Here is a 23,491-nt window from a genome sequence, read left to right on the forward strand (position 1 = left end):
TTTAATATATTCCAGGAGTGATTGAGTCTCCCACCATGCGATTAATGCGAACGAAGTCTTCAGGTTTCTTGGCCCAGGCAGGAAGTTCCACGTCACACACGGAAACGCCGTCATCACGCACGCCAAGTTCATACTCGTTACTGTTGACGAACATTTCTGGCAGGTAGTAAAACTCTGGGATCAGCTCCTGTTTGGTGTGACAAAAATACGTGCATTAGTTCACCCAAATTTACAGTTTAAACTAAATCTGCTAAATGTCAAGAAATCTGGAGCTTTCTCTGAGGGCACCATCTAGAGGTGGAAACAGGTATTGCACTTACGTTCAGTTCCTAACACAATTACGGCTTGAAGCAACACCTCTTTTAGAATTATTATTGTCACATTGTATTGTTTATTTAGCCTGGCAAGCCATCGCCATCCTATATATGTGAATATATAGTCTGCCCATGGTCCATTGACAGCTGTCAGTCGTAGAACGGGATCTACGGTTATCTTTTAAACGGTCTCTACATGCTACTGGATAACAAACAATGTGATGTACTCACCGCTACAGATGTCAGTCAACAAGATAGTCTGTCTTTTTCCATCAAAGCAGATGCCAATACATCTTTTTTCTAAATAAATTTAAGAACCTCCATCTGCTCTTGACTCAAAGAAAAACCCAAGTCTAAATAGTCCAAAGTTCATGTGAAAGCCGTTTCAAACGAGCCGTTGCCATCTTTGTTTTTTCAGTACCATCCCACCCACCAACAGGCTGCTCTGATTGGACTGCTACAGAGTCGTTGCCATATTTAGTTCTGCTCAGTCGCGGTAACATCCCGCCCACCAAACCAACAGGCTGCTGTGATTGGACTGCTACAGATGTCAGTCAATGGGGCAGTCCACCATTATATCATGGAAGAACCACATAAAACATCAAAAAACATTAAATAGTACATCAACTTTCTAAATAATATGCTGTGATTGGCCTGGGCTGCGAGGTTCCAATGGAGCATTGCGAGATTGTCAATTTTGCTTCGGCAAATGACGGTCTAGATTCTAGGCTACTGTTTGTTTATACATATATTTTTCAAAAGATGTACTTGTTCATAAGACACGTTGCCAATTCTGCATCTGTCTATGTACTTCCATAATGGTGGACACACGCTCCCCGATCGACATTTGGATGTAAGCACACGTCTAATGCTATTGGCTAATGCAGAGTGGACCTCAACTCAAATTGCATGGGGCTATATGAGACGGGGATGGGCTTAGTGTTAAAAAAAGGACTTATTGCCTAACTTAGAACACAAAACAAGGTAAGATGATCACTTTCATGAATTTCTAAAAAAATCTCTGGATTGTTGCTTTCACTTGAGATTAGAAATTTAGATCAACTGTATTTCTGGTGTAAGACAACCCGTGTGCAGGTGCAACACTGCTATTTAGTAAACCTCTGAAATCTTAAAATAACCACTATCGACTATGTTCGAATGAACTCAAGATCAGCCCACAAATGCATGTAAACTAAAATCTGACTATATATGTTTATAATACGCTACCTTGACGTCAGCCGTGTCCCTCTGGCAGTTCCTCCATGCACGGCCGATGCCAGAGAAAGCTCTCTCTGGGTGGTCAAACTTAGCATCATTAGCATTGAGGAAGAATGTGGTGAAGGGTTCCTAAAGCCACAGAAATATTTTCTTTTCATTGGAAGTCTTCACTGTTCTTACAGGTTTAAGAAGCTTAAAAAGTACAACAGTTGTAAATGGGTCAAATGAACACTTACTATTCTAACCATCCACATCAGCGTTGAATGAGCAGTGGAGTATAAGTTCGTATAGTGGTGTGGAGGTGTGCCGTCATCGTCCCACGTCTCGTAGCGCTCTGCGTAAAATGCTGCTCGCTTGGGATTCAGAGCACCGATTGGCTGGAGGACAAGGTTGTTATTAATAAAATTACACGTCTTCGTTTTCTTTCTCTGGCTTGTTCAAACCTGAAAAGACCAGAAATGGTACACCTTGGCCTGTTTTGCACAGTTTTATTGCTCTAACCTTAGAAAGATCTCTAAAGTTGCCGGGAAGAGTGAGGTCAAGTTCCTCTGAATCGTAGTTGGTCAGGACCCAGGGGAAGACTGGGTACTGGTTCAGGTCGTTATAGGTCCTTCCTGCAAGAGCAGAGACAAACCAATATGTCCCTTTAAAGATGGTGATAGTGTCAAAGTTTCCTGTATTTGCATAGTTCTGTTATGTGTAATAATGCAGAACAAATAGAGTATTTTTGAATATTACAACAGTTTTATGCAGTGAATTTTTTTTTAAAGTTGTCAGCGTCAAATGATATACCTTTATAAATATATATATTAGGGATGGACTATATATTGGCATCAATATCGGTATCGGCCTATGGTAGTCATTTTTGAACATATCTGTATCGGTTCGATAAATACTGTAAAACCGGACCGATATTAACAACCAATATTTTTTCCATCTCATCTCTATTTGTGTGCCTGTTTCAGAGGGAGAGGGGGTGATGTGTAATTGTTTAGTTATGTGAACAGTGAATGAAATCATCTCAGAACCGTAAATGTGTGTGTTGTGTGTACATAATAACATTGATTTACCTTTAATATTTTTCATTCTATACAAAATCTGCTGATTTTAGAAGCATTAATGTCAGTCTATCGATATCGGCAAATTTCGGTTATCAGCCATAACAATGATCTTAATATTGGATATCGACACACACACACACACACACACACACACACACACACACACACACACACACACACACACACACACACACACATTTTGTGTAAAAAATGTAAATGAAAACAAACAATACATTTTCTGATCCATGAATTATCTCTCAGTTTGACTATCTGAAATTGATTACTCATGCCTGTGGCCATGAAATGAAACATTTGGAAACAGCAAATTTGAGGCTCTGTAATCAACTCATCAAAATGAAGACTTTGATTTATTTAGTTAAAAAAAAGATTTTACCTGCAATTGTGTTTAGAAACATGAGGTACTCAAAGTTGGAGATCTCTCTCCTCTGCCAGCGCTGCGTCATGTTGGACGACTTAAACAGCTGACGAGGAGTCGCCAAGGAAATACGTCTAAAAGGAGAAAACACACACAAAAATGCATATAAACTCCTTTTCTTTAGTTATTTAGAGCATTAGTGAGCATCTGACTACACCTTTGGACATACCTGGCTTGTGGTAGTCCATAACTGGTTCCAACCCCCACCCGAGGGAGGCTGTAGACCACCCTTTTAACTGTGGCTTGGTCGGGGAAGTTAAACATCACTGATGCTGGAGAAATAAGGAGGAAAAATAATTTTTGTTACAAAATTAGAATGTAAAAATGCTCAAAAACTATCTGAATTGCAGAAGAATCAAATGCAGACTTACTTCTGTTGGCCATGAATACCTCCAGTCCAGTGTTCTGCAGCAGGTAACGTCTGGAGAACACCGCTCGGATCTCGCTAAACATCCACTTCCCGTGTAAACCCTCGGAATAAGCCAGAACCTGGTGAGTGAAGATTTAAAAACAAGATTTTTTTTTTCAATCTAACAAAACAAGAATAATAATGTATTACATGGACTTTAAGTTCTTGCTGATGTTTGCAGACTAAAATAATTGCTTGCTCTCACTTTAGCATCCATCTTCTTGAAGGCTGGGTCATCTTCATCAACTTCAAAGTAGATCTCAGTTGTAGTGATGGAGAGAGTGCCTCGAGCCACCACCACAGGAGCCACCAACTGGGCTGGAGTGCTCAGAACCACAGGGCCTGGAGTGGAGGGCGGAGTGGAATGTCAACTCTCACAGACTCATGATGGATAGAATATAAAAATAAACCTTCACAACTAAGAGAAAATGTACAACTTTAGAGACATTTCATGTTTTTTGGTCCTGATTTTTTTTGTATTTACTGTCATGTTATACTTTGTACACTGCTTCGAGCAGGCGATCAGGTATGAAAGTCATCAAGATTGATTTGATTTGGATCGGAATTGGCTTTTAGTCATTTATTCTTTGATTTGATGAGTCGGAGCAATCAGCTGGTGGGTTAGTGGAGATGTTTAAAAAAAATAATAATAAAAGCTTCCAAACGTCAAAACTTGCCTTTGGAGATAAAAAGTCTCGAACGAAAACGTACTAAAAACAAAAGTCATAAACAGTTTGTTGTTCAGTAGGGCTGAAACCGTTGTATGTTTGTGCGTCTTTAGGGGTTCATTTCCTACCAGCCAGGTTATCGATCTCTTTCTCCTGCAGCAGACTGATGGCGTCATCATCTCCCTCCAGCATCAGCTCTGCCTCCGGGTTCTGGGTGACGACCGACTGGCTGCGGAAGGTCTTCTTGGACTTCGGCCCCTCCTCCTCCTCCTCTTCTGTCCCTGTTTAACAGTGTTTTAACAGTTTGTGAGACCAAGTGGAAAAAAGTGGTAAAGAACATTTCTATGTTACAACACGCCACTGACCATACTCATCCAAGGATTTGAGTGAAATGTCGGCATGTGTGGAGCCAAAGGAGTTTCTCACAAATCTCCTCCTCCTCCTCAGATCATCCTCCCAGTAGTCCAGGCGCCAGAAGTCATGCAACTGGCTGTAGGAATGACAGAAGGGAGGAGGAAGCGAGTGCTTTCAGTGGTGGATGACAAGCTTGTGTTTTTATAGCTGGCTGGGGAGGAAACTGTTCTATGAGTTCTTAGAGAGAGAGTTGTGTTTTTATAGCTGGCTGGGGAGGAAACTGTTCTATGAGTTGAGAGAGAGAGAGAGAGAGAGAGAGAGAGAGAGAGAGAGAGAGAGAGAGAGAGAGAGAGAGAGAGAGAGAGAGAGAGAGAGAGAGAGAGAGAGAGAGAGAGAGAGAGAGAGAGAGAGAGAGAGAGAGAGAGAGAGAGAGAGAGAGAGAGAGAGAGAGAGAGAGAGAGAGAGAGAGAGAGAGAGAGAGAGAGAGAGAGAGAGAGAGAGAGAGAGAGAGAGAGAGAGAGAGAGAGAGAGAGAGAGAGAGAGAGAGAGAGAGAGAGAGAGAGAGAGAGAGAGAGAGAGAGAGAGAGAGAGAGAGAGAGAGAGAGAGAGAGAGAGAGAGAGAGAGAGAGAGAGAGAGAGAGAGAGAGAGAGAGAGAGAGAGAGAGAGAGAGAGCGAGAGAGAGAGAGAGAGAGGTCTTTGTTGTTTTCTCTCGTCCAACAAGGAAGTTAGCAGTAGCTAAGGCTAGTATTTGCAGTAGTTCAAGCTAGTGTTAGCAGTAGCTCAGGTTAGCATTAGCGCAAGCTCAGGCTAGTGTTACCAGTAGCTCAAGTGTTAGCAGCAGCAGTGGCTAGTTTTGCTCTGTGGTTAGCATTACTGCGACCAACGTTTATATTTAGCTGATGCTGAAGCGAGCTGGGACATGCTAACGTAAACAGGTGTTTGGAGAAAAAGTTTCTCATAAAATTTCCAGAAATATTTAGGAAATCTAAATAAAAAAAATCACTCCTAAAAAACAAGCATCTTTATTCACAAGGCAGGCTGTGTCTCCTTACAGCCTCCTCTCACCTCTGTGACATTGTTCCCCACGCTCCATGTTTATTGGTCAGGATGTTGAGGATCTTCTGTTTCAGCTGATTGGCGGTCACATGATCTCTGTGCTTGGCTGCACTGATGAGATGATCGCACATTTTCTCCTCCTCTCTGCGGTCCGCAGCGTACTGGGCACAGTTAGACTAAGAAAGAGGACAACGGGGTTACTTTTACAGCACAGTGGCGCACAGTCTTTAACCATGTTGATTATAAATGTGCTTTCACCACATCTTTTGTTAAAGTCTAAACAAACTAAACACGTAGGATAGTTCTGCATTAAAAGGTCATTTTATGTCACTGATCTGACTGCACATGTGTGAAATACTAAAGTGATCCAGAAGAACAGATCAGATTCAGTGTGATGGAGTTGCTTAATAATTAAACAATAACTCAAAGTGGCTCACTTTGACAGTACACTGGGTCATGTGAGGTAAGAGCAGCCTGTGTAGGCAACCTGGGGCTCTTTGGACCTTCTACAATGGCGTTTATTAAACATGGCCAAAAAAAAACTAGTTTGTGGTTGATAATCTTTATTGACAGACTCTTAGGTCCAGATAAAATACATATAAAACAACAGATCAATGAAACAAAATAGATAAATAGAAGTAAAAAGATAACAGCATAAAATTGAATAAAAATCTAAATGTAATTAAAAACTTTACTATAAACTGTTCCACACCAGGTTAACCACACAAACACTTCAACCAGTATTTCCTTATACTGGAGAAATAGCGACAACTGCTCACAGTAGGATCAGTGATTGCTAAAATTATACTGTTGGCAGAGCTATCCAGTCGGCCTATAAAAGTGAATATGAGTTTTCTTAAAAGTGCTTTAAAAGTACAAATGCCTGCTGTTACAAACATCTGACTGGCACTGACCCCTCTGGGTATTTTAAGTATGATCCTTAAGGCATCGTTGTATGCAACTTGCAGCCTATTCATGCTGCTTTGATTGTAGGATGACCACAGTTGGGCTGTGTAAAGTGGAGTACAATATGCTTTAAATAAAGCCACCTTAACTGGAGGTGAACAAAATATAGTTAAATATAGTTAAAAAATGCAGGTTTAAGCATATTTTTGTTTTCCAAGTACATTTCTCTACTTAATTCTAAAACCTAATAATAGAAACAGAATAGTTTTTTTGTTGTTTTGTTTTTTTCCAAAAAGGACAAAAAAATCTTTTAAGCCTAAATAACACATTTACCTCAAATTCGGCATGTTTGTGCACATCCTCAGCCCTCTGTCTGTTGAGAATGAACTCCGCTTCATTGGCAACACGAACAATATGATCCTTCATGGCGTGGCACAAGAGTCTGGTAAAGAAATGAGAATGACTGCAGCGCAACAAGTCCACAACGCACTTCAACCATGTGACTTCCTGCTGAGACGTTATCCTGACGAGGCTCTCATTAGGGCTCAATCACGTCAGTTGTCAAACAACAGAACAATTCTAGTGTTAATAAGCTAGTCAGACACATTGGCGTGGGGGTGAAAATCACTCTGTGATTAATTACCTTCCCTCATTGATGAGCTCAATAAAAGCTAGGCCCGCATTCTTCTGAATTGAGTTCTGCCATTCCTGGAAGACAAATTAGGATTATTATTTGTGAGAAAGGTAAAAAATTATATCAATTTCCAGCAGGGATGTTCAAAATCAGCCCTTATACCGATATCTAATTTACTGATATAGTCTAACTCTTAAAGCCATACTTTAACTGGTTTAGGTTTGACCCCATAGACGTACTAACAGACACTAGGAGGTGTTAAAAGCAAGCAAACTGCAAAGTGTCCCTTTAATTTCTGATACTGATATAAACCTATACCAATGAGCTAACCAGCAACTCCACAACATGTCGAAAAACAACCGGGCTTGTGTTATTTGAGGAGATAACACACAAACGTTGCATTTTCCACCCAAGAAGAAGAACAAACAAAGGCAGTAGAAAGATTGTGTTGATGCTACCAGTTCTTTTTTATCAATATGTGATATGCTGACTTAGTCCAACTCTACGTTTCTGATACAGATAACTAAAACACTTTAAATAACTCACATAACTAACCTTTGACTGTGCAAAATATAAAAAATGAATCTATTTCAGTTAGGCCAGTTGTGCCAAACAAACAAAAATGGATCTGTCATATTTCAACATTTTGAGCGAGAGAAGATGTAGCTGGAGTTTCATTTATAATATGTCCATTGCATGTAAAAGTTGCGTCTCTAAAAGAGTAAAGAACCAAATTCTGCACTAAAGTGTTGCATTTATAAAAGTTTGTTCAATAGGAAAAAAAGAAATTTAAAGTTTATTTTTGTTTTTTTGTGATGGATTATAAAGTAAAAAATGCAAAAATGATCTAGCATTTTGGTTGTTTTACTAGGATAAAAATATACACTAAATACTCAACAACAATGTGCGAACACCCATCTGAGCACCGGTAAAGGCTTGGTGCACATGAGAGTGGAAACTCCTGAGCAGGATAACGGTGATGCTAAAAGCCTGAGCTCCATTAGCCGCAGCGTCTCTTAGGGCCATCTCCTGTTACACTCCCCCCATCCAGAGGATCGATTTCTGGGCTTCAGTTTGCTCTCCTGGGCCTCTAATGGCAGACGAGACCAAAGTCGGTGGTAACACTATACATGCTGACGAGCAGCCTCCCGGATGAGTGCAAGGGAGACAAAAGGAAAGGGAGTGGTGGGACGAGAAGGACAGGAGATGAAAGCAGTTGATGCTGAAACACAGGGTGGAAAATGCCTGATGTTGCCACTGAAGAGGAAGCAGGAGAAAGGGACAGAGACGCGGTGATTGAGTCTGATGAAAAAGAGGAGGATAAACTCAAGGATGACTTCAAGAACAAGAGCTCTTGCAATTCAAGATCTAACGAAGGGGTGAAGACTTGAGAGAACTTCAAAGAAAACACCCATAGCATTGGAGTACAGCTCTGTAAAGGTGAGTGTCATCCTGTCTTTTATGTTTATGGAGGCCAACTTTAAAAACTATAAATGAGCCAGAAAACAATCAGCAATATCTAAATATAAGGAGTTTGCCTTTTGAATTTTGTCTTTTTAATTGAGTTTTATTTATTGTGGTAAATTCTTCAAATTCTGATACTGTGAGACTGTAGAAGCTAATGTTATACTGCGCCTGCACTGTGCATGAATCACAGGCAACATAAATGCCTACATCCATCACATTTTTTGCCCCGAGTCCAAGTCATTTGATTTTGAACATCTGTTCTTCAGAAACATTAAAATACGATATTTTACTTCTATTATTTATGAATTTATTTCTATGTTCATATAATTTTCTCAATTTAACTGCCCAAAAAAAAAGCACGTGCAGGAAATTCGTCCATCTTGGCTGTGACCTTTTCTTTTTTACCCTCCTTAGACAATTTCTCTTTGCTTTTCAAATCTTGTCGTCTGGTTCTGTGTTTTTGTCCAAGTTGCTGCAGTTTTTGTTGGGCGTTTGTTTTTAAGGTGGCAGACAAGGACATGTGTGGGTCAAAGGAACTGTTGAAGCCAGTGTGTTTAAGAGGTTGCTGCAGGTGGATGAGTGTGTGTTTCTGGAGAAAAAAAAACTTAAAGATAGTCATCTGCAGTAGACCTACCAGCACATCTTCTCTCTCATCTACACGTACACCTCTGGACAAACACTTAGACACCTACTGAGACCCGTAAGACAAAGTGACATCTGAAACTTGGATTGACTAAGGCCCGCCGAACCCACGACATCGCTGGCCCCAACAAAGGAGACGGGTCACTTTGCTGTGGCGGCGCCTGTCGGAGAAATCCTAAAGGATGGTTTGTTGTTAAAGTTAAAGTCCCATTAGTTGTCACACACACTGGTGTGTGTGCGAAATTTGTTCTCCGCATTTGACCCATCCCCTGGGGGAGCGGTGAGCTGCAGACACAGCCGCGTTCGGGAACCATTTGGTGGTTTAACCCCCCAATCCAACCCCTTAATGCTGAGTGTCAAGCAGGGAGACATTGGGTCCCATTTTTTCAAAGTCTTCGGTATGACCAGACCAGGAATCGAACCCTAATCTCCCAGTCTCAGGGCGGACACTCTACCACTAGGCCACTGAGCTGGTGGCGTAACAGATGTTGAACATAGCTGCGTCTTTTCCACCACCTGAAATACCAAATGACTGTTCCACTGCCTTTGCTGTGCCGTTTAAAATACATCCAACCTGGAGACATTTTCGCTCTCCAGTTTGAAAGTTAGGTGCGCATTAGCCAGCTAGCTAACAAGTACATGTTACGGTGTCCGTCATAAATTGTGTCACATGACATTGTTGTCGTCATCCATGCAACAATGCATATTAATGTGGAAGAACTTGTTAAATCAGCATTAATCTCTCAGGGTGAATGGAAAAGGCCACCCTTGTTTTTTATCTGATCTTTTCCACCTGATTCCGGATCTTTTGAAAGTCACGCGAACGGCTCGGCGCATCCCTAATTGTAAATGCAAGTCGACATCATGGTTCTGGATTTTGTGGCGTTTTCGTTTGACGTTTTGTTTCATCAGCAGGGATATATCACCAACCTGGGAACAGAGCAGCATGACGAGCTCCACGACAGATGTGCTGGACTTCATACACACCAGACCTGCAGCATAGACACAAGCGTCCATCAGAAGCTTCTATTCCTACGTCTCTCACACAATAACACCCAATCTCTTTGCCATACAAACATGTCACTTAAGGTATCTTCGCGTTAGCGTAACTGTATGCAGTCATTATGACTTAATTCATTTTAAAGAGCATGCCACAGGAAAGACAAGAACAAACAGTGAAGAGACTTAGGGAGGGGGGGGGGGGATCAGAAATCGAAGAGCATCAACACTGAAACAGTGGATCACAAAACAGGAAGCAGGTGGGCGGAGAGAGGACAGCACCACATTTAAGACAATCTAATTCACGACTGATCATAATCTGATCTGAAATCGATTAACCAGTCTGACTAGCTGGGATAAAAACACTGAATTCATACCTGGTGGACGAATGAGTGAAGCAGCTGACTCAAAAACACTCATTCTCACACAAAGCATCACTCACTCACTCACTCACTCACTCACTCACTCACTCACTCACTCACTCACTCACTCACTCACAGATTAACGTTGCAGTGAGGGACGGTGAATGAGGAGACTCCACATAGAGACGCCAGTTAGAGAAAAATGAGCCGTGTACAGCACCTGTACCTTCTATGAGCAGTTCCTGCCCATGGCTACCCAGCAGCGTCCTGGACAGAAAAGGAGCAAAGTCCACAAAAATCTCCCTCAGCAGGGGGGCCACCTTCTCCAGAGCACGCTCCAGCTTGGTGGTGATGCTGTAGTGAGAAATGAGCAAAAAAAAAACAAGGATGAGGGGAAAAGGAGGGAAGACAAAGGGTTAAAAAGTCATTAAAGGAGGTGGGAGAGGGCAAGAAACAAACATGCATGAAAGAGACAGGTGAGAATAAGAGAACAGGAAAAGAAACTGGTGTGAAATGAGCGCAGATGTCACTGATTCCAACGTACTAATGGTTTTGTATGCATCATCTAATGGTTGTGTTAGTCCTGATGAGTTCCGGTTAAAGCTACCATAAGCTAAGCAGCTTGACGTGGTGGACTGACTGAAGAGAAAGATCCATTTCATCTGATTCATCCAGTTTATTCTCAAAAATCTTCTGCCAAAATAATTTTTTAAGTCAGATTTGCACTAAAAAGTAAAAAGTAAAGTAAAGTAAGGGAAAGTAAAAAGCACTGAGATATCACGGAGCTAATCATATGGTCACAAAACTGCAATATGATGAACACAGTTTTATGTTAGCACAAGAGTCATCAGCCAGTAATGTTCTGGTTTAAAACAAGAAATATCTGTTTTTTCCAATTTCGTCTTTTTGAAAATTTGCTTATTTTTACTAATAAAAATAAAAACTAACTCCTTCAAAAAGAAGGATTTAACTAAGAAAATGAAAAAACTTTTCATCCACCAGTTCTTCTAAGGAATATTTCTGCTATTTTCAAGTGTGTTTCTGTTTGAAAGTTATAGATAATCCTCCTGAACTTGCTCTGCTCAGAGAAATAGATTTTAAATCCCTCAGGACTGAGGCCGTAGCGGCTCGCCCGAGCACAGCCAAGACCAAAGTGCTGTTCTTCGGTTCCAGAGTAGAGCCGCAAACGCTAACTTCTAAATCTTCATCAGCTCTGCATCACAGGAGTCTGTTCATAAATATGGGTGATTATCACCAATAGCAGTGAAATGTTGTCACTTCCTGTGCATTCAGGGGTCACGTTAGGCAGGATTTTTTTTGTTTCACATTTCGAAAATGAACAAAAATAAGCATTAAGGCTAAATTAATGTTCACTTTTTTTCAGTGTTTCCAAGAACTGCTGAAATTTAGGAAACTGGATTTGCTCTAAGACGGCTCCACACTTTGGTCTAGCTTTCAAACTTTCCATGAGCTCTCCAGTCCTGCAGTTCTGTAATCTCCATTTCTCCTAACCCAAGCTGTTTGTGATGCTAGCTACGAGAGGTTAGCTCCATCCAGTTTGGGTCTTTGAGGAAACAGGTCCAGAAAGAGAAGCACTGGCTAATTCTTCTCCTGGCGGGATGTTCCTGGAACACCTCCAAAGAAAACTGACCAAGGAATTCCCTAATCAGATACCGAACCACCTCAGCTAATTCGCTTTGTTGAGGAACAGCAGCAGCTCTGCTAAAAGCTCCTCCTTGTTGACGAAACTCCTCGCCTTATCACCTCCCAACCTATAACGCGTATCCTAGCTACCCTACAGAGGTAGCTCATCTCGGCTGCTCGTCTCTAGGACCTTACTCTTTCAGTCATGATCAAACTCTTGTGACCATAAGTGAGGGTTGGAATGGCGTCTTGTGCTACTCCAACAAACCGGAGCAACACCCTCATTACTGACGATGAAGCTCAGAGCCATCGGTCTGCCTCTCGCTCGCTCACTCATGAACAAGACACCAATATACGTTACCTCCCCCAGGCTAGACTCACTCCCAACCTGGAGGGAGCATTCGACTCATTCATGAACCATGTCCTCAGATTAGTTTGAGAATTATTTATACGTTTTTCCACAGAAACACACTTTAAATATGTCTTTATAAACACTGGAGGAAAAAAAATCACGCAAATAGAAATGTTATTTTAGTTTCCTTCGAGTCTGTGCTGCAGAGGAGGTCCAAACAGACCTTGTGACCCCGGCTGATCTGGATAGCTGGTTAGTGTGAGGAGACAACCATGCATTAAAGGGACAGACTAATATGTGGTGCAGAAGATGAGCTGCTGGTCTAGAACTGAAGTGAAGCTGTCATCTTGCTGAAGCAAGATGTCCGTCTTTAGCAGCATGGCATAAAGGGAACATTTGGTGTTGGCTGGGAAGAGTGTGGTGGAGGCGTGACAGTGGGAGGAGGAGGAGAGGGGTGAGGGGTAGAGTGGGAGGGGCATGGGGGACAGGACGAGTATCTCCTTGCCTAAAACACTGTCCTGCATCTCGGGGGGCTGCCTGGAAGCCTGCCAGAGAGCTAAAAGACTTGAGCTCAGGGGGCGTCTGACCGCTGCGCAGCGCACACTGCGCCACCTCACAATAGGCACTGCAATACAAACCACACACACACTGATTTAGGAACACACATGCACCCACACACTCTTGTGTCTGTGCACTTTTATAGCATCAGATTTCTACAAAGTTCAGCTGGAGATCACCTGACTCTCTCAGTTTGGTAAAGCAAAAACACAGAATCACGTTAGTCACAGTTTTATTTAACATCCCTCTGAAACACATTAGGATCAACGGGCTGCGGGTTCATGGATGATGGTGTTGCTAATCTCCAGTGAGTGTTTTGGGTGAAAACACTCGACCATCTGTGATGAAGAGCACCTTAGAGTTGAGTAAGTGAGGAAGTGTTGGCCCAAAACACGTGAGGCAGGAGAAAAATTGATCTCAGCCGATATTTCTCATTAGAGCGTGACGAGTTTCCTGGTTCATTTCCTCTGGTGGGATGCATCGTGCCCGCCAGCTGAGGCAGACGTCCACCTGCTTTAATCTGAAGTAGGGCAACAGATCTTGTGTTTTTTTTTCCACTGCAGATGTTTTGACCTGAAACTGGGGGACAGGGCTGCATTCCGCTCCAAGGAGGTTCTGTTGTTCAGCTTGTGCAGAATTGGAATGCAGCCCTCATTATTAACCTGAACATCAAAATGGCTCAACAGAAAAGAACCCTAAAGATGAACGTTGTTTGCTTTTTGTCACCCTGACTGTAAGATTTGTGTCACTGTCTCTCGACAAAAGTAGATGAAAATCAAAAGAATGAACTGAGATGTTTCAGCTATGTTTCTTCTATTTTTTGTTTCAAAACTGAAGCGAATAAATCAAGCTGAATGCAGTGTACATTTTAGGACCTCCTCAGGAAAGCACCGTCAGACGTCAGATCTCAGGGGCGTCAGATTTTAGAGGAGAAAGCATCAGGGTTCATTCAAAAACACATCAGATTTCTGACTAGTCTCAGAAGTAACAGCTTCAGATAAAAACACCTCAGATAGCTTAGAGAGAAGAATCCTGCAGGTGGCGCCTGTCAGGTCACACCCAAATTTTGGTCTAAATATGTCATCAATGTGCAACAGAGGCAGTAAAATAATGAATAGATAATTTGTGATTATTTGATGATATAGTGTGGTGCAGCCAGTCTAGTGTGTGTGTGTGTGTGTGTGTGGTGGCGACAAGAAAGTGTGCAGCCGGCGGGATTTGGAGTCTTATTTCCTGATATTTAGACATCTCTCCTCTGACTGGCTAGCAGCAATACAACTCTACCACTGACTCCGCTTGCTCTGCCACATGGATGTTCTCTTTCTTAACATTCGTTTCGATGTCTCACTATGGGATACGCCCCTCCGCGGATTCCTCAGAAGCACTTATCTCAATACGCCAATCCTGATTGGCCAGTGACCGTGACGTACGCGTCCCCCTGCTACTATAAGTAGCAAGCGTCCCAACGCACGCACTATTCAATCACCTCTTCTCGCTTCGGTGGTCGCTTATCTCTGAGGTAAGTTAGCTCAACTGTTCACAGACGGAGCCTTCTAATATTCTCTCCGTCGCCGAACGTTAACTTACCGTCCTTCTGTCCTGACCTTCACCATAGGCTCGGGGCATAACGAGCAGCTTCACACTCCAGTGCATCTGTTCGTTCTATGCTAACACACCAGTTAGCCAACATGGAAGCCGCTCCTCCCACCAGAGGAGTCGACGGTGCAGGAGCTCGCCTCTGTACCTGTGGGAACAAAATCTCAAGCAAAGACCCGCACAGGGTCTGCTCGAGCTGCCTCGGGCTGGAACACGCCCAGCTGGCATTGGAAGTCCCCGGGTCATGTGAGAGCTGCGCTTGCTTCACCCTGAAGAGCCTTCGCCGGCGGCTAGCGCGCCAAGCTAGCCTGTCGGGGAAGGACCCTTGCCTGCCGGCCCCTGGGCCACCGCCTGGGGACGCCAGCGAACATGTCCTCCCGGAGCCGGAACCGTGTGCCGAACTCAGCTGGGGCTCACAGCTCGAACTGGCCGGTCCGAGCCTCCCCGCCGAGGATGTGTTGGAGTTGGACTACGGAGACGACGAGGACACCTCGGAACTCCTCATTTCAGAGGAGGACGAGGAGGACGACGTCTTTCTCCCCATCGCTCAGGCCTCCATGCCTAGCTTTCCGTCCTCTCCCAGGGATGGAGCGGTTTCTCCAGCCGCCCACCTGGACATGCAGTCAGTCTGCCGACGCGCTGCGACCAGGCTCAACATCCCTTGGCCCACCGTGGTCACTGAGGCTGTCAGATCCCGCTACAAGGGAAAGAAGCTGCCTCAGGCCACGAGGGTGGCAAAGCCCCTCCTCCCCGCCTTCCCGGAGCTACTCCAAGAAGTGGGGTCCTCCTGGGACAAACACTCGTTCAGCTCCAGGTCTCCTGTCCAAGGAGCCTTCTCGCTGGACTTCGAAGGGATGGAGACGGCTGGCATGCTTCGCATGCCGCCGATGGAACCGCTGGTTGCAGCCCACCTGCACCCACGGCTCTCGGCGACTTCCTCCAGGCCTCCCGCTCTCCCTGCGAAGGCGGACCGCTTCCAGTCGGCGCTGAACGAGAGGGCGTACAAGGCTGCCGCCATCTCGGTCCGAGCTTTGAATGTCTCCTCCATGCTCTCGGCGTACCAAGCCGAGCTCTGTGAGGACATGAATACGAAGCCGGACCCGGAGGTGCGGGAGGAAATCACCGTACTGACCGACATCTGCCTGCGTGTGCAGCGCTGCGCGGTCCATGCTACGGCTAAAGCTATGGGCATGATGGTGCTTCAAGAACGTGCACGATGGCTGAACCTCACCAACCTCTCTGAGAGAGAGAAGGAGGACATTTTGGACATGCCAATCGTGCCTGAAGGCATTTTCGGCTCTGCCCTGGCATCAATGCAGCAACGGTGTGCGGCTAAAAAGAAAGAGGATGAAGCCCTTCATCTCTGCCTTCCCCGTAAACCCTCACAGGCGCTGCCGGCTCGGCCGAACCTGCCTCAGGCAGCTGCCCGAGCCCAGCCTCAGTTCCGGATCCCAAAGCGCCCGAAGCCTCAAGCTGTCCAACCAGCTCCTTCGGGCTCAGAGCCTCGACCAGTTTGGCCTCAGGGATCCGGCAACCAAGCTGCTCCGCCACCGGGACAATCCACCAGACACGGCGGTCAGCAGGTGAGGAGGAAGAAGTGGGCAGCCTGTCGGAGTTCTTCCCTCCCGACGCTGCAGCTGGCGGTTCCCCGTTCGCCAGCTCCTCCTGTTGGATGTTGCCATGGTGCTTTCTCCCCCCCCTCACGGAACCCCTCCGGCAGAGTTCCCGAGCGGTCCAGGGTGGGGCCAGGACGTGCAGCCGGCGGTGCCGGCTCAAAGCACACGTCACAAGCACTCACATTGTTTTTCACAAACATGTCACGCTCAAGGAGCATTAAAAGGTTCGCTGTCGCATCCAGACAAGATGTCAAGGGCGCAGCAAAAATCAGTATAAATGTCACCCATGAGCGGTTCCAGGCGGGGGCGGCGCCACGGGTCGTCCCCGTAAAGCCTGGGCCGTCAAAGCACAAAGCCCCCGCGCATGCGCAGTGGCTGCCACGAGCACCGCTGCCCCACAACCTCTGGAGGGAGCTGGTGCTCCGTGTGTCACGGCTGTGTCACCTCTCTCCACTCACAGGGAGGAATGGACAGCGGTTTCTGCTTCACGTTGGGTGCTGAGAACAATTTCGAGGGGTTACAGGCTCCAATTCGCTTCTGTTCCTCCTCGATTCTCCGGCGTAGTGTTCTCCCACGCCCAGGGGTCGTCAGCTCACATCCTTCAGGGAGAAATCTCCTCCCTGCTGGAGAAGGGAGCGATATGCATTGTGCCTCCCGATCGGTCTCAGAGCGGTTTCGACTCCAGGTACTTCCTGGTCACGAAACGGGGAGGGACCGGGATTCGCCCGATCCTGGATCTGAGGGCCCTGAACCGATGCCTCAGAAAGTACAGATTCAAAATGCTCACGCTCTCATCCCTTTTGCGTCTGATTCACCAGAGCAACTGGCTCACCTCAATCGACCTGAGGGACGCATACTTTCATGTTCCCGTGTACCCTCCACACAGGACATTTCTGAGGTTTGCCTTTCAGGGAGTGTGTTACGAATACACCGTGCTCCCATTCGGCCTCTCGCTGAGCCCGAGGGTGTTTGTCAGGTGTACGGAGGCGGCGATCGCCCCTCTGAGAGGGAGGGGCATTCGGCTGGCCACGTATTTAGACGACTGGCTCCTGCTGGCACGGTCCAGAGAGGAGACAGCGTCAAACACGCTGGTTGTGATCCCTCCCTTGTGTGGTCTGGGTTTCAGAATAAACTGGCAGAAAAGCGCTTTCCTCCCCTCCCAGAAAATAACCTTTCTAGGTCTGAATCTGGACTCAGGTGCGTTCACGGCCCGTCTCTCGGCACCGCGCGTGAACGCGCTCTCGTTCTGCCTGGCGCGCTTCCGCCTACACAGTTCGGTGCGGTTTGCGTTATGCCTCAGGCTTTTGGGTCTCATGGCGTCGGCTATTTCAGTGGTACCACTCGGCCGTCTACACATGAGAGATTCTCAACGCTGGGTGGCTTCTCTGGGTCTCTCTCCAGTACGCCACAGAGCGCGCAGGGTGACGGTCTCTGCAGCGTGCGTCACGGCGCTCCGCTGTTGGCGTCACCCTTCCCTCTTGGCACAGGGGGTGCCTTTGGGGTTGGTTCTCGTGAGGAAAGTGGTCACGACAGATGCGAGCCTGTCAGGTTGGGGGGGGCTCCTGGAGGGTCGCTCTGTCAGGGGTGTGTGGAGCAGAGAGCTCTGGGGGACACACATAAATTATCTGGAACTCCTCACGGTCTTTCTAGCCCTGAGGCGCTTCCTGCCTTTTCTCTCCGGCCATCATGTCCTAGTGAGAACAGACAACACCTTGACTGTGGCTTATATAAACCACCAGGGGGGGCTGCGCTCCGTGCGGTTACACACGCTGGCACGCAGACTGATCCTATGGTGCAGCAGGCATCTCCTCTCAATCAGAGCCACCCATGTCCCGGGTGTTCTGAATCGGGGGGCGTATCTGCTGTCCAGAGGGACACCCCTGTACGGGGATTGGAGCCTGCATCTAGCAGTGTTGGAACAGATTTGGATCCGGTTCGGCACAGCCGTAGTGGATCTTTTTGCCTCCAAGGAGAATGCTCACTGTCCTCTGCGCGACCGAGACGCTCCACTCGGCGTGGACGCGCTGGCGCACGACTGGCCACGGGGACTGCTTTACGCTTTTCCCCCAGTGGCCCTGATACCACCCACCTTGCTGAGGGTACGAACCCAGCTCCACACTCTCATTCTGGTGGCCCCATACTGGCCAGCTATGCATTGGGTGGCGGACATTTTCCAACTCCTGGAGGGCCAACCTTGGAAACTTCCGCTTCGCAGGGACCTGGTGTCCCAAGCGGGAGGCTCGATCTTCCACCTTCATCCAGAACGGCTGGCCCTGTGGGCCTGGCCCCTGAGGGGTGCGGGCTAGTGTCAGCAGAGCTGCCCCAGGCGGTCATTCGAACCATTCAGAATGCTAGGGCCCCCTCCACTAGGTCCCTATATGACTGTAAATGGAGGGTGTTTGAAGCCTGGTGTCAGGGCAGGGAGGTCTCACCCTTCCAATGCCCGGTGAACGTCATTCTGTCTTTCCTGCAAGACTTGTTGGATGGGAAGAAGGCTTTCTCCACCATTAAAGTGTACCTAGCAGCCGTTTCCTCCCGACACTTGGGTTTTGGGAAGAAGCTGGCAGGTCAACACCCCCTGGTGTGTAGCTTCATGAGGGGCGCGCGCAGGCTTCTCCCTGTGTCTCGACCCCTGGTGCCCTCATGGGATCTGTCCTTGGTGCTGTCGGCCCTCTCCGGGCCTCCATTTGAACCTATGGACGGCCTGGACCTTAAGATCCTGTCTCTTAAGGTGGTGCTACTCCTGGCTTTGGTATCTGCAAAGCGAGTTAGTGACTTACAGGCTCTCTCTGTGCACCCATCCTGCACCCAGTTTGCACCCGGTGACATGAAGGTGTCCCTGAAGCCCAACCCTGCCTTTGTGCCTAAGGTGGTGGGCTCCTTTTCTCCTATTATCCTCACAGCTTTCTACCCGCCACCCTTCTCCTCTCCTGAGGAGGAGCGGTGGCACAAGCTGTGTCCGATTCGCGCGCTCAAGGAGTATGTGAATCGGACGGAGAACCTTCGCAGGGGGGACCAGCTTTTTGTGTCATGGGGTGGGCCTCGTAAGGGGAAACCCGTCACAAAGCAGAGGCTTTCCCACTGGATTGTGGAGGCTATTTCTATGGCTTACTCCTGTCAGGGCATTCAGGCTCCTGTTGGGCTCAGGGCCCATTCTACTAGGGGCCTGTCTGCTTCTTGGGCCCTTTTTCGGGGGCTGTCAATCCAGGAGATTTGTGCTGCAGCAAGTTGGGCTTCTCCACTTGCATTTGCACGCTTCTATAAGCTTGATGTTTCGGTCCCTGCAATGACTCACACGATTCTGAGTGTGGGGTCTTTGGCGGGCCAAGACGTATCCCTGTAGGTTGGTGATCGCTGGATAAGCTGTCTGGCAATACGGGAGTCTCCATATCCCATAGTGAGACATCGAAACGAATGTTAAGAAAGAGAACTTTAGGTTACTGTCGTAACCCCGGTTCTCTGAGTAACATGAGTGAGATGTCTCACCAGACAACCCTTCTTGCTGGGCGAAGCGAGAAGAGGTGTTTATCTTGAATAGTGCGTGCGTTGGGACGCTTGCTACTTATAGTAGCAGGGGGACGCGTACGTCACGGTCACTGGCCAATCAGGATTGGCGTATTGAGATAAGTGCTTCTGAGGAATCCGCGGAGGGGCGTATCCCATAGTGAGACATCTCACTCATGTTACTCAGAGAACCGGGGTTACGACAGTAACCTAAAGTTTTACCTCCACAATTAACACAAGCACAGAGGAGCTTCTGCTGTGTGGTGGAGTTGCTAATGCTAACAGTTAGCTTTTACCAGCCGAGACGTTCTTTGCAGTTTCCTGGACGCTAAACAAACAAATGGCCCTCCCCACCACGGGTCAAGATGGGTGAGTCTGTGAATGTTAAGCGACAGCGTGACGTAGATCTGTCTGGCGTTTCAAATCGTAGAGTCTCGCTGTCCATTTTCAGTCAGAAGCTAACGCAGGAGATAGGTGTAGGGGACTATTTTCATGTTCAGCCTGCATGAAAACGAGTCACTGATTATAATCAGAAATAATCATTTAAAAAAGTTGACTTTCTGTGTTCCGCACCTTTAAACCAGCTTTTCTCAAGACGAACCGTTTCACAGCCACGGAGATGGCATGGACTCCCAAGCAGCCCATCTTGACCATCAACAGAGTAAATGCAGTTTTGGATACTAGAACACCTTTTAAATGTGGTTAGGTCAGGAAACTTACATGACGGCAAATAATGTTACGAGTCTGAATCTGATGTTACGTTGCACACTGATGCCGTGTTTGGACAAATATTTGGTGTGCAAAACTTTTCACAGACTTTTGTATGTTTTTAACTAATGCAACATTTTTATTGCAGTTTTTAGAAACAATCCACCTGCTCTGTGAGGCACTTCTATCTGGTGTCATTTATTCAGAAGTTTGATAGGTTTCTGTATGAAACCTGATGCTTTTTCCTGGGCAGTTTGACATCTGAGGCCACTTTATAAATAAATATAAAGAAATCGAACAGCGAACATCAAAGGGTAAATGTTTTGTTTTGCGTACACTTGAGTTCTATTCTGGAGATTCCCTTTACTTTTTTTTGCTCTATAAAATAAATGTTACATTTACAGTTAATATTTTATTATTATTATCAATATTTTACAACTTAAATAAAACTTTCAGCACAACCAAAATGATTACTGTGACTAAAGAAAGAAAAGACAAACTGTGCTGCACTCCTGATGCTTCCAGTCTCTCCAGATAAAAACGCATCGGTCTCGGATTCTTAGATAAGGATGAAGGGATTGGAATGAGGTGGGAAAAAAAAGACAACAAAACATAAAACAAGACAAAAAAATCCAAAAGGAGGAGAAAAAAAGGAAGAGTGAAAGGAAACTAGGTGAATGAGGAGTTTGACGGTGGTGGGAGCACACACCTCATATTCTCCATGGTGTCTTCTGGCATGGGCGCCACCGTCTGCACCGCTGGCAGGTTCTTACTAGTTGCTCCGTTAACAAACGATGAAGAGGAGGAAGTAGATGAGGAGGCAGAGTCTGTGGCACCTGGACAGGACACAGAAACAAAAGGGATAGGGATGAAAAACAGGACAACAGTTACAGAAACACGAGTCAATCTAGCATGGCGACATTTAGGATTTAAGATAATGAAACAGGAAAGGCATCGATGCGGCTGTTTAGTTGTAAACAAATTTAATTTAATTGTGTATGACTAGAAGCTCTGCAGCTTTGCAGTCAATACACAGAATGCATTTCAGAGACCAAAGTCCTGCCTTCTCCATTTTCCATGAAAAACACAGCAGAAATATGTCTGACGGGCCGACAGGGACCTGAATACAAACCTGTTTCCCTACAAAGAATCTGTGAGCACGATGTCAGCTGGCTATCAAATATCGTTTCTTCTAATCTCAGTCTTCTTTTATTCTGAAAGGGTATACTAGAGTCAAAATGTGTCTTTATACACACATACCGATGTCAACCATTGAAAAGTTTTGCTCTCTCGCCAACTGATTGAAGCCCAGTTGATTGAAGATTTTTTAACAGAAAAAAATGGTTTTATTTTGCAGAGAAATAGAAATCTTTGCAAAGATGCATTTACATCGCGTCTCTCCTCTCCCACCTGTAGTGTTGATCATGCTCTTGGGCGTGGCCGTTGCGGCAGCGAAGATGTTGGGTGTGCTACCGGGGGTGGCCGACCCACTGGTGGTGGGCGTGCCCACGGTGTTGACCGACAGGCTGCCCGGCGGTGGCTTTTTCACGGGAACGACAACACTCCTGTCAAGACAAATCACTCGGGTTTCAGGTAAAAGAAGAGCCTGTTGTGATGTAGTGGTTGCGTGTGTCGGTCTGTGCCCGCTGTGGAGGACCACATGAGGTGACAGCTGCTACAGCGGCCGCCTAAACCGCAGGTTTCAGCCACTTTTTCAGTCAATCGTAGAGAGAGAGAATCACAAAAATACTTCAGAAAATTTCCTTTTACGAATAAGGTTCATCCTGTTAAAGTTGAAGGTCTAATGTAAAGCTTTTCAAAATAAAGCATTTACAAATTCATTGCATAATTATCCACAAGCCAGAACAATACATACACGGGTATTTAAAACACTTATTTTAGAAGAAAGCTTCAACAAGAATTTGATTTTTGTCAACATCGCACCCAATTTTAATTTTAGTAAATATATTTTATTTCCTGAGCACTTGTTTCTGGGCTAAATTAATAACTTAATATAATAATCGGGGGAAAAATAAGGCTGGATATGTACGTTTATGCTCTTTTATGTTTATTTTTATACTGCTTATCAAATAAAAAGTTTAAGGAGAAGCCCAGCTGGCTAAGCCTGATGTAAAACACCAGATTGAGTATTTACAGCTCTCTCAGGATCAGCTATTTTCACCTGGTTTTGCAGATAAAACCACAAAAAAAAAAAGGACCGAACCTGTCGAAGGAGTGGAACTGCATGGGCAGCATCGGATGCGTCTTGAGGGCGGGGTCGGGGTGGTACGGAGTGGGTCCGGACTCCTGGCCCAGCTCGGCTCCGTCGATAGGAGCGGCCACTAAACTCTTCAGAATCTCCTGATTTCAGAGAGAGGAATCAAACCTGGTGAACCGACTGTTACGACTCCAGAAATGACGTTTAACGAAATAATCCGTTTTCTTTATTTTGACAAAACATTAAAACTTGTGAGATCCACCATGCTTGAGGTGTTTAATGCATTTTCCTCATAACTGCAGGTCCGACTGAGAACAGCCTCCACCCACCTTCACATTGATGCCTTTGTTTGTCTGACTGATGCTGGAGATGGATGAAGGCGGAGCTTGGCTGGAGTTGGGAGTGGACCTGGGGATGTGGGGGGAATCCAGAAGGCTCTCCTGCGACTTCTGAACATCTGACGACAGGCTGCACAACAGATCCGTGCCCCCTCCCCCACCACCTCCTCCATTGTCTCTGTCTCGATCCCTGTCTGTCTCTCGCCCCACTAGGCCCAGACCGAGCCCCAGACCCACCTCTGACCCGTTCAGGGACCCGGCCATATGACCCTCCTCTCCGATGCCTGAATCCGTGTGGGGGAGGCCAGCCAGAGGAGAATCATCCACTGGGGTTGGGGTCTGTTTGTCCCGGTCGGAGAAGGCGGAGGATGGATGTTCTGTTGAGATGAAGAGGAACAAATGATGAATTTTGTTTCTTTTCTTTACTTTT

At 46.1% G+C, this 23,491-nt stretch overlaps 1 protein-coding gene and 1 long non-coding RNA gene across 14 annotated transcripts in view; one reads left to right on the plus strand and one right to left on the minus strand.

The window, feature by feature from the left end:
• The window catches only part of nbeaa (neurobeachin a), a 160,893-nt gene that overhangs the window by 9,430 nt on the left and 127,972 nt on the right, over positions 1-23,491 (minus strand). For 6 of the 13 annotated variants that reach the window (XM_054730803.2, XM_054730802.2, XM_015961583.3 and 3 more), the window contains 20 exons: positions 23,053-23,438; positions 22,730-22,866; positions 21,916-22,070; positions 21,215-21,341; positions 13,029-13,148; positions 10,748-10,881; positions 10,097-10,158; positions 7,067-7,131; positions 6,757-6,865; positions 5,527-5,693; positions 4,472-4,596; positions 4,235-4,387; positions 3,644-3,780; positions 3,401-3,518; positions 3,199-3,301; positions 2,988-3,103; positions 2,034-2,146; positions 1,769-1,909; positions 1,542-1,661; positions 35-187 (listed from right to left, as the gene is read on the minus strand). In XM_054730803.2, the coding sequence (XP_054586778.1) occupies positions 35-187; positions 1,542-1,661; positions 1,769-1,909; positions 2,034-2,146; positions 2,988-3,103; positions 3,199-3,301; positions 3,401-3,518; positions 3,644-3,780; positions 4,235-4,387; positions 4,472-4,596; positions 5,527-5,693; positions 6,757-6,865; positions 7,067-7,131; positions 10,097-10,158; positions 10,748-10,881; positions 13,029-13,148; positions 21,215-21,341; positions 21,916-22,070; positions 22,730-22,866; positions 23,053-23,438 (2,741 nt within the window). The remainder of the gene's footprint in view (positions 1-34; positions 188-1,541; positions 1,662-1,768; positions 1,910-2,033; positions 2,147-2,987; positions 3,104-3,198; positions 3,302-3,400; positions 3,519-3,643; positions 3,781-4,234; positions 4,388-4,471; positions 4,597-5,526; positions 5,694-6,756; positions 6,866-7,066; positions 7,132-10,096; positions 10,159-10,747; positions 10,882-13,028; positions 13,149-21,214; positions 21,342-21,915; positions 22,071-22,729; positions 22,867-23,052; positions 23,439-23,491) is intronic. The other 7 variants (XM_054730805.2, XM_015961588.3, XM_015961586.3 and 4 more) reach the window with 3 other exon arrangements.
• LOC139072257 (uncharacterized) lies at positions 8,067-23,159 on the plus strand. Its single transcript, XR_011521832.1, has 3 exons — positions 8,067-8,497; positions 21,922-22,098; positions 23,026-23,159. It is a non-coding gene; the product is annotated as an uncharacterized lncRNA (long non-coding RNA).

The sequence above is a fragment of the Nothobranchius furzeri genome, chromosome 10, assembly GCF_043380555.1.
Source record: "Nothobranchius furzeri strain GRZ-AD chromosome 10, NfurGRZ-RIMD1, whole genome shotgun sequence".
NCBI classification, from domain to species: domain Eukaryota; kingdom Metazoa; phylum Chordata; class Actinopteri; order Cyprinodontiformes; family Nothobranchiidae; genus Nothobranchius; species Nothobranchius furzeri.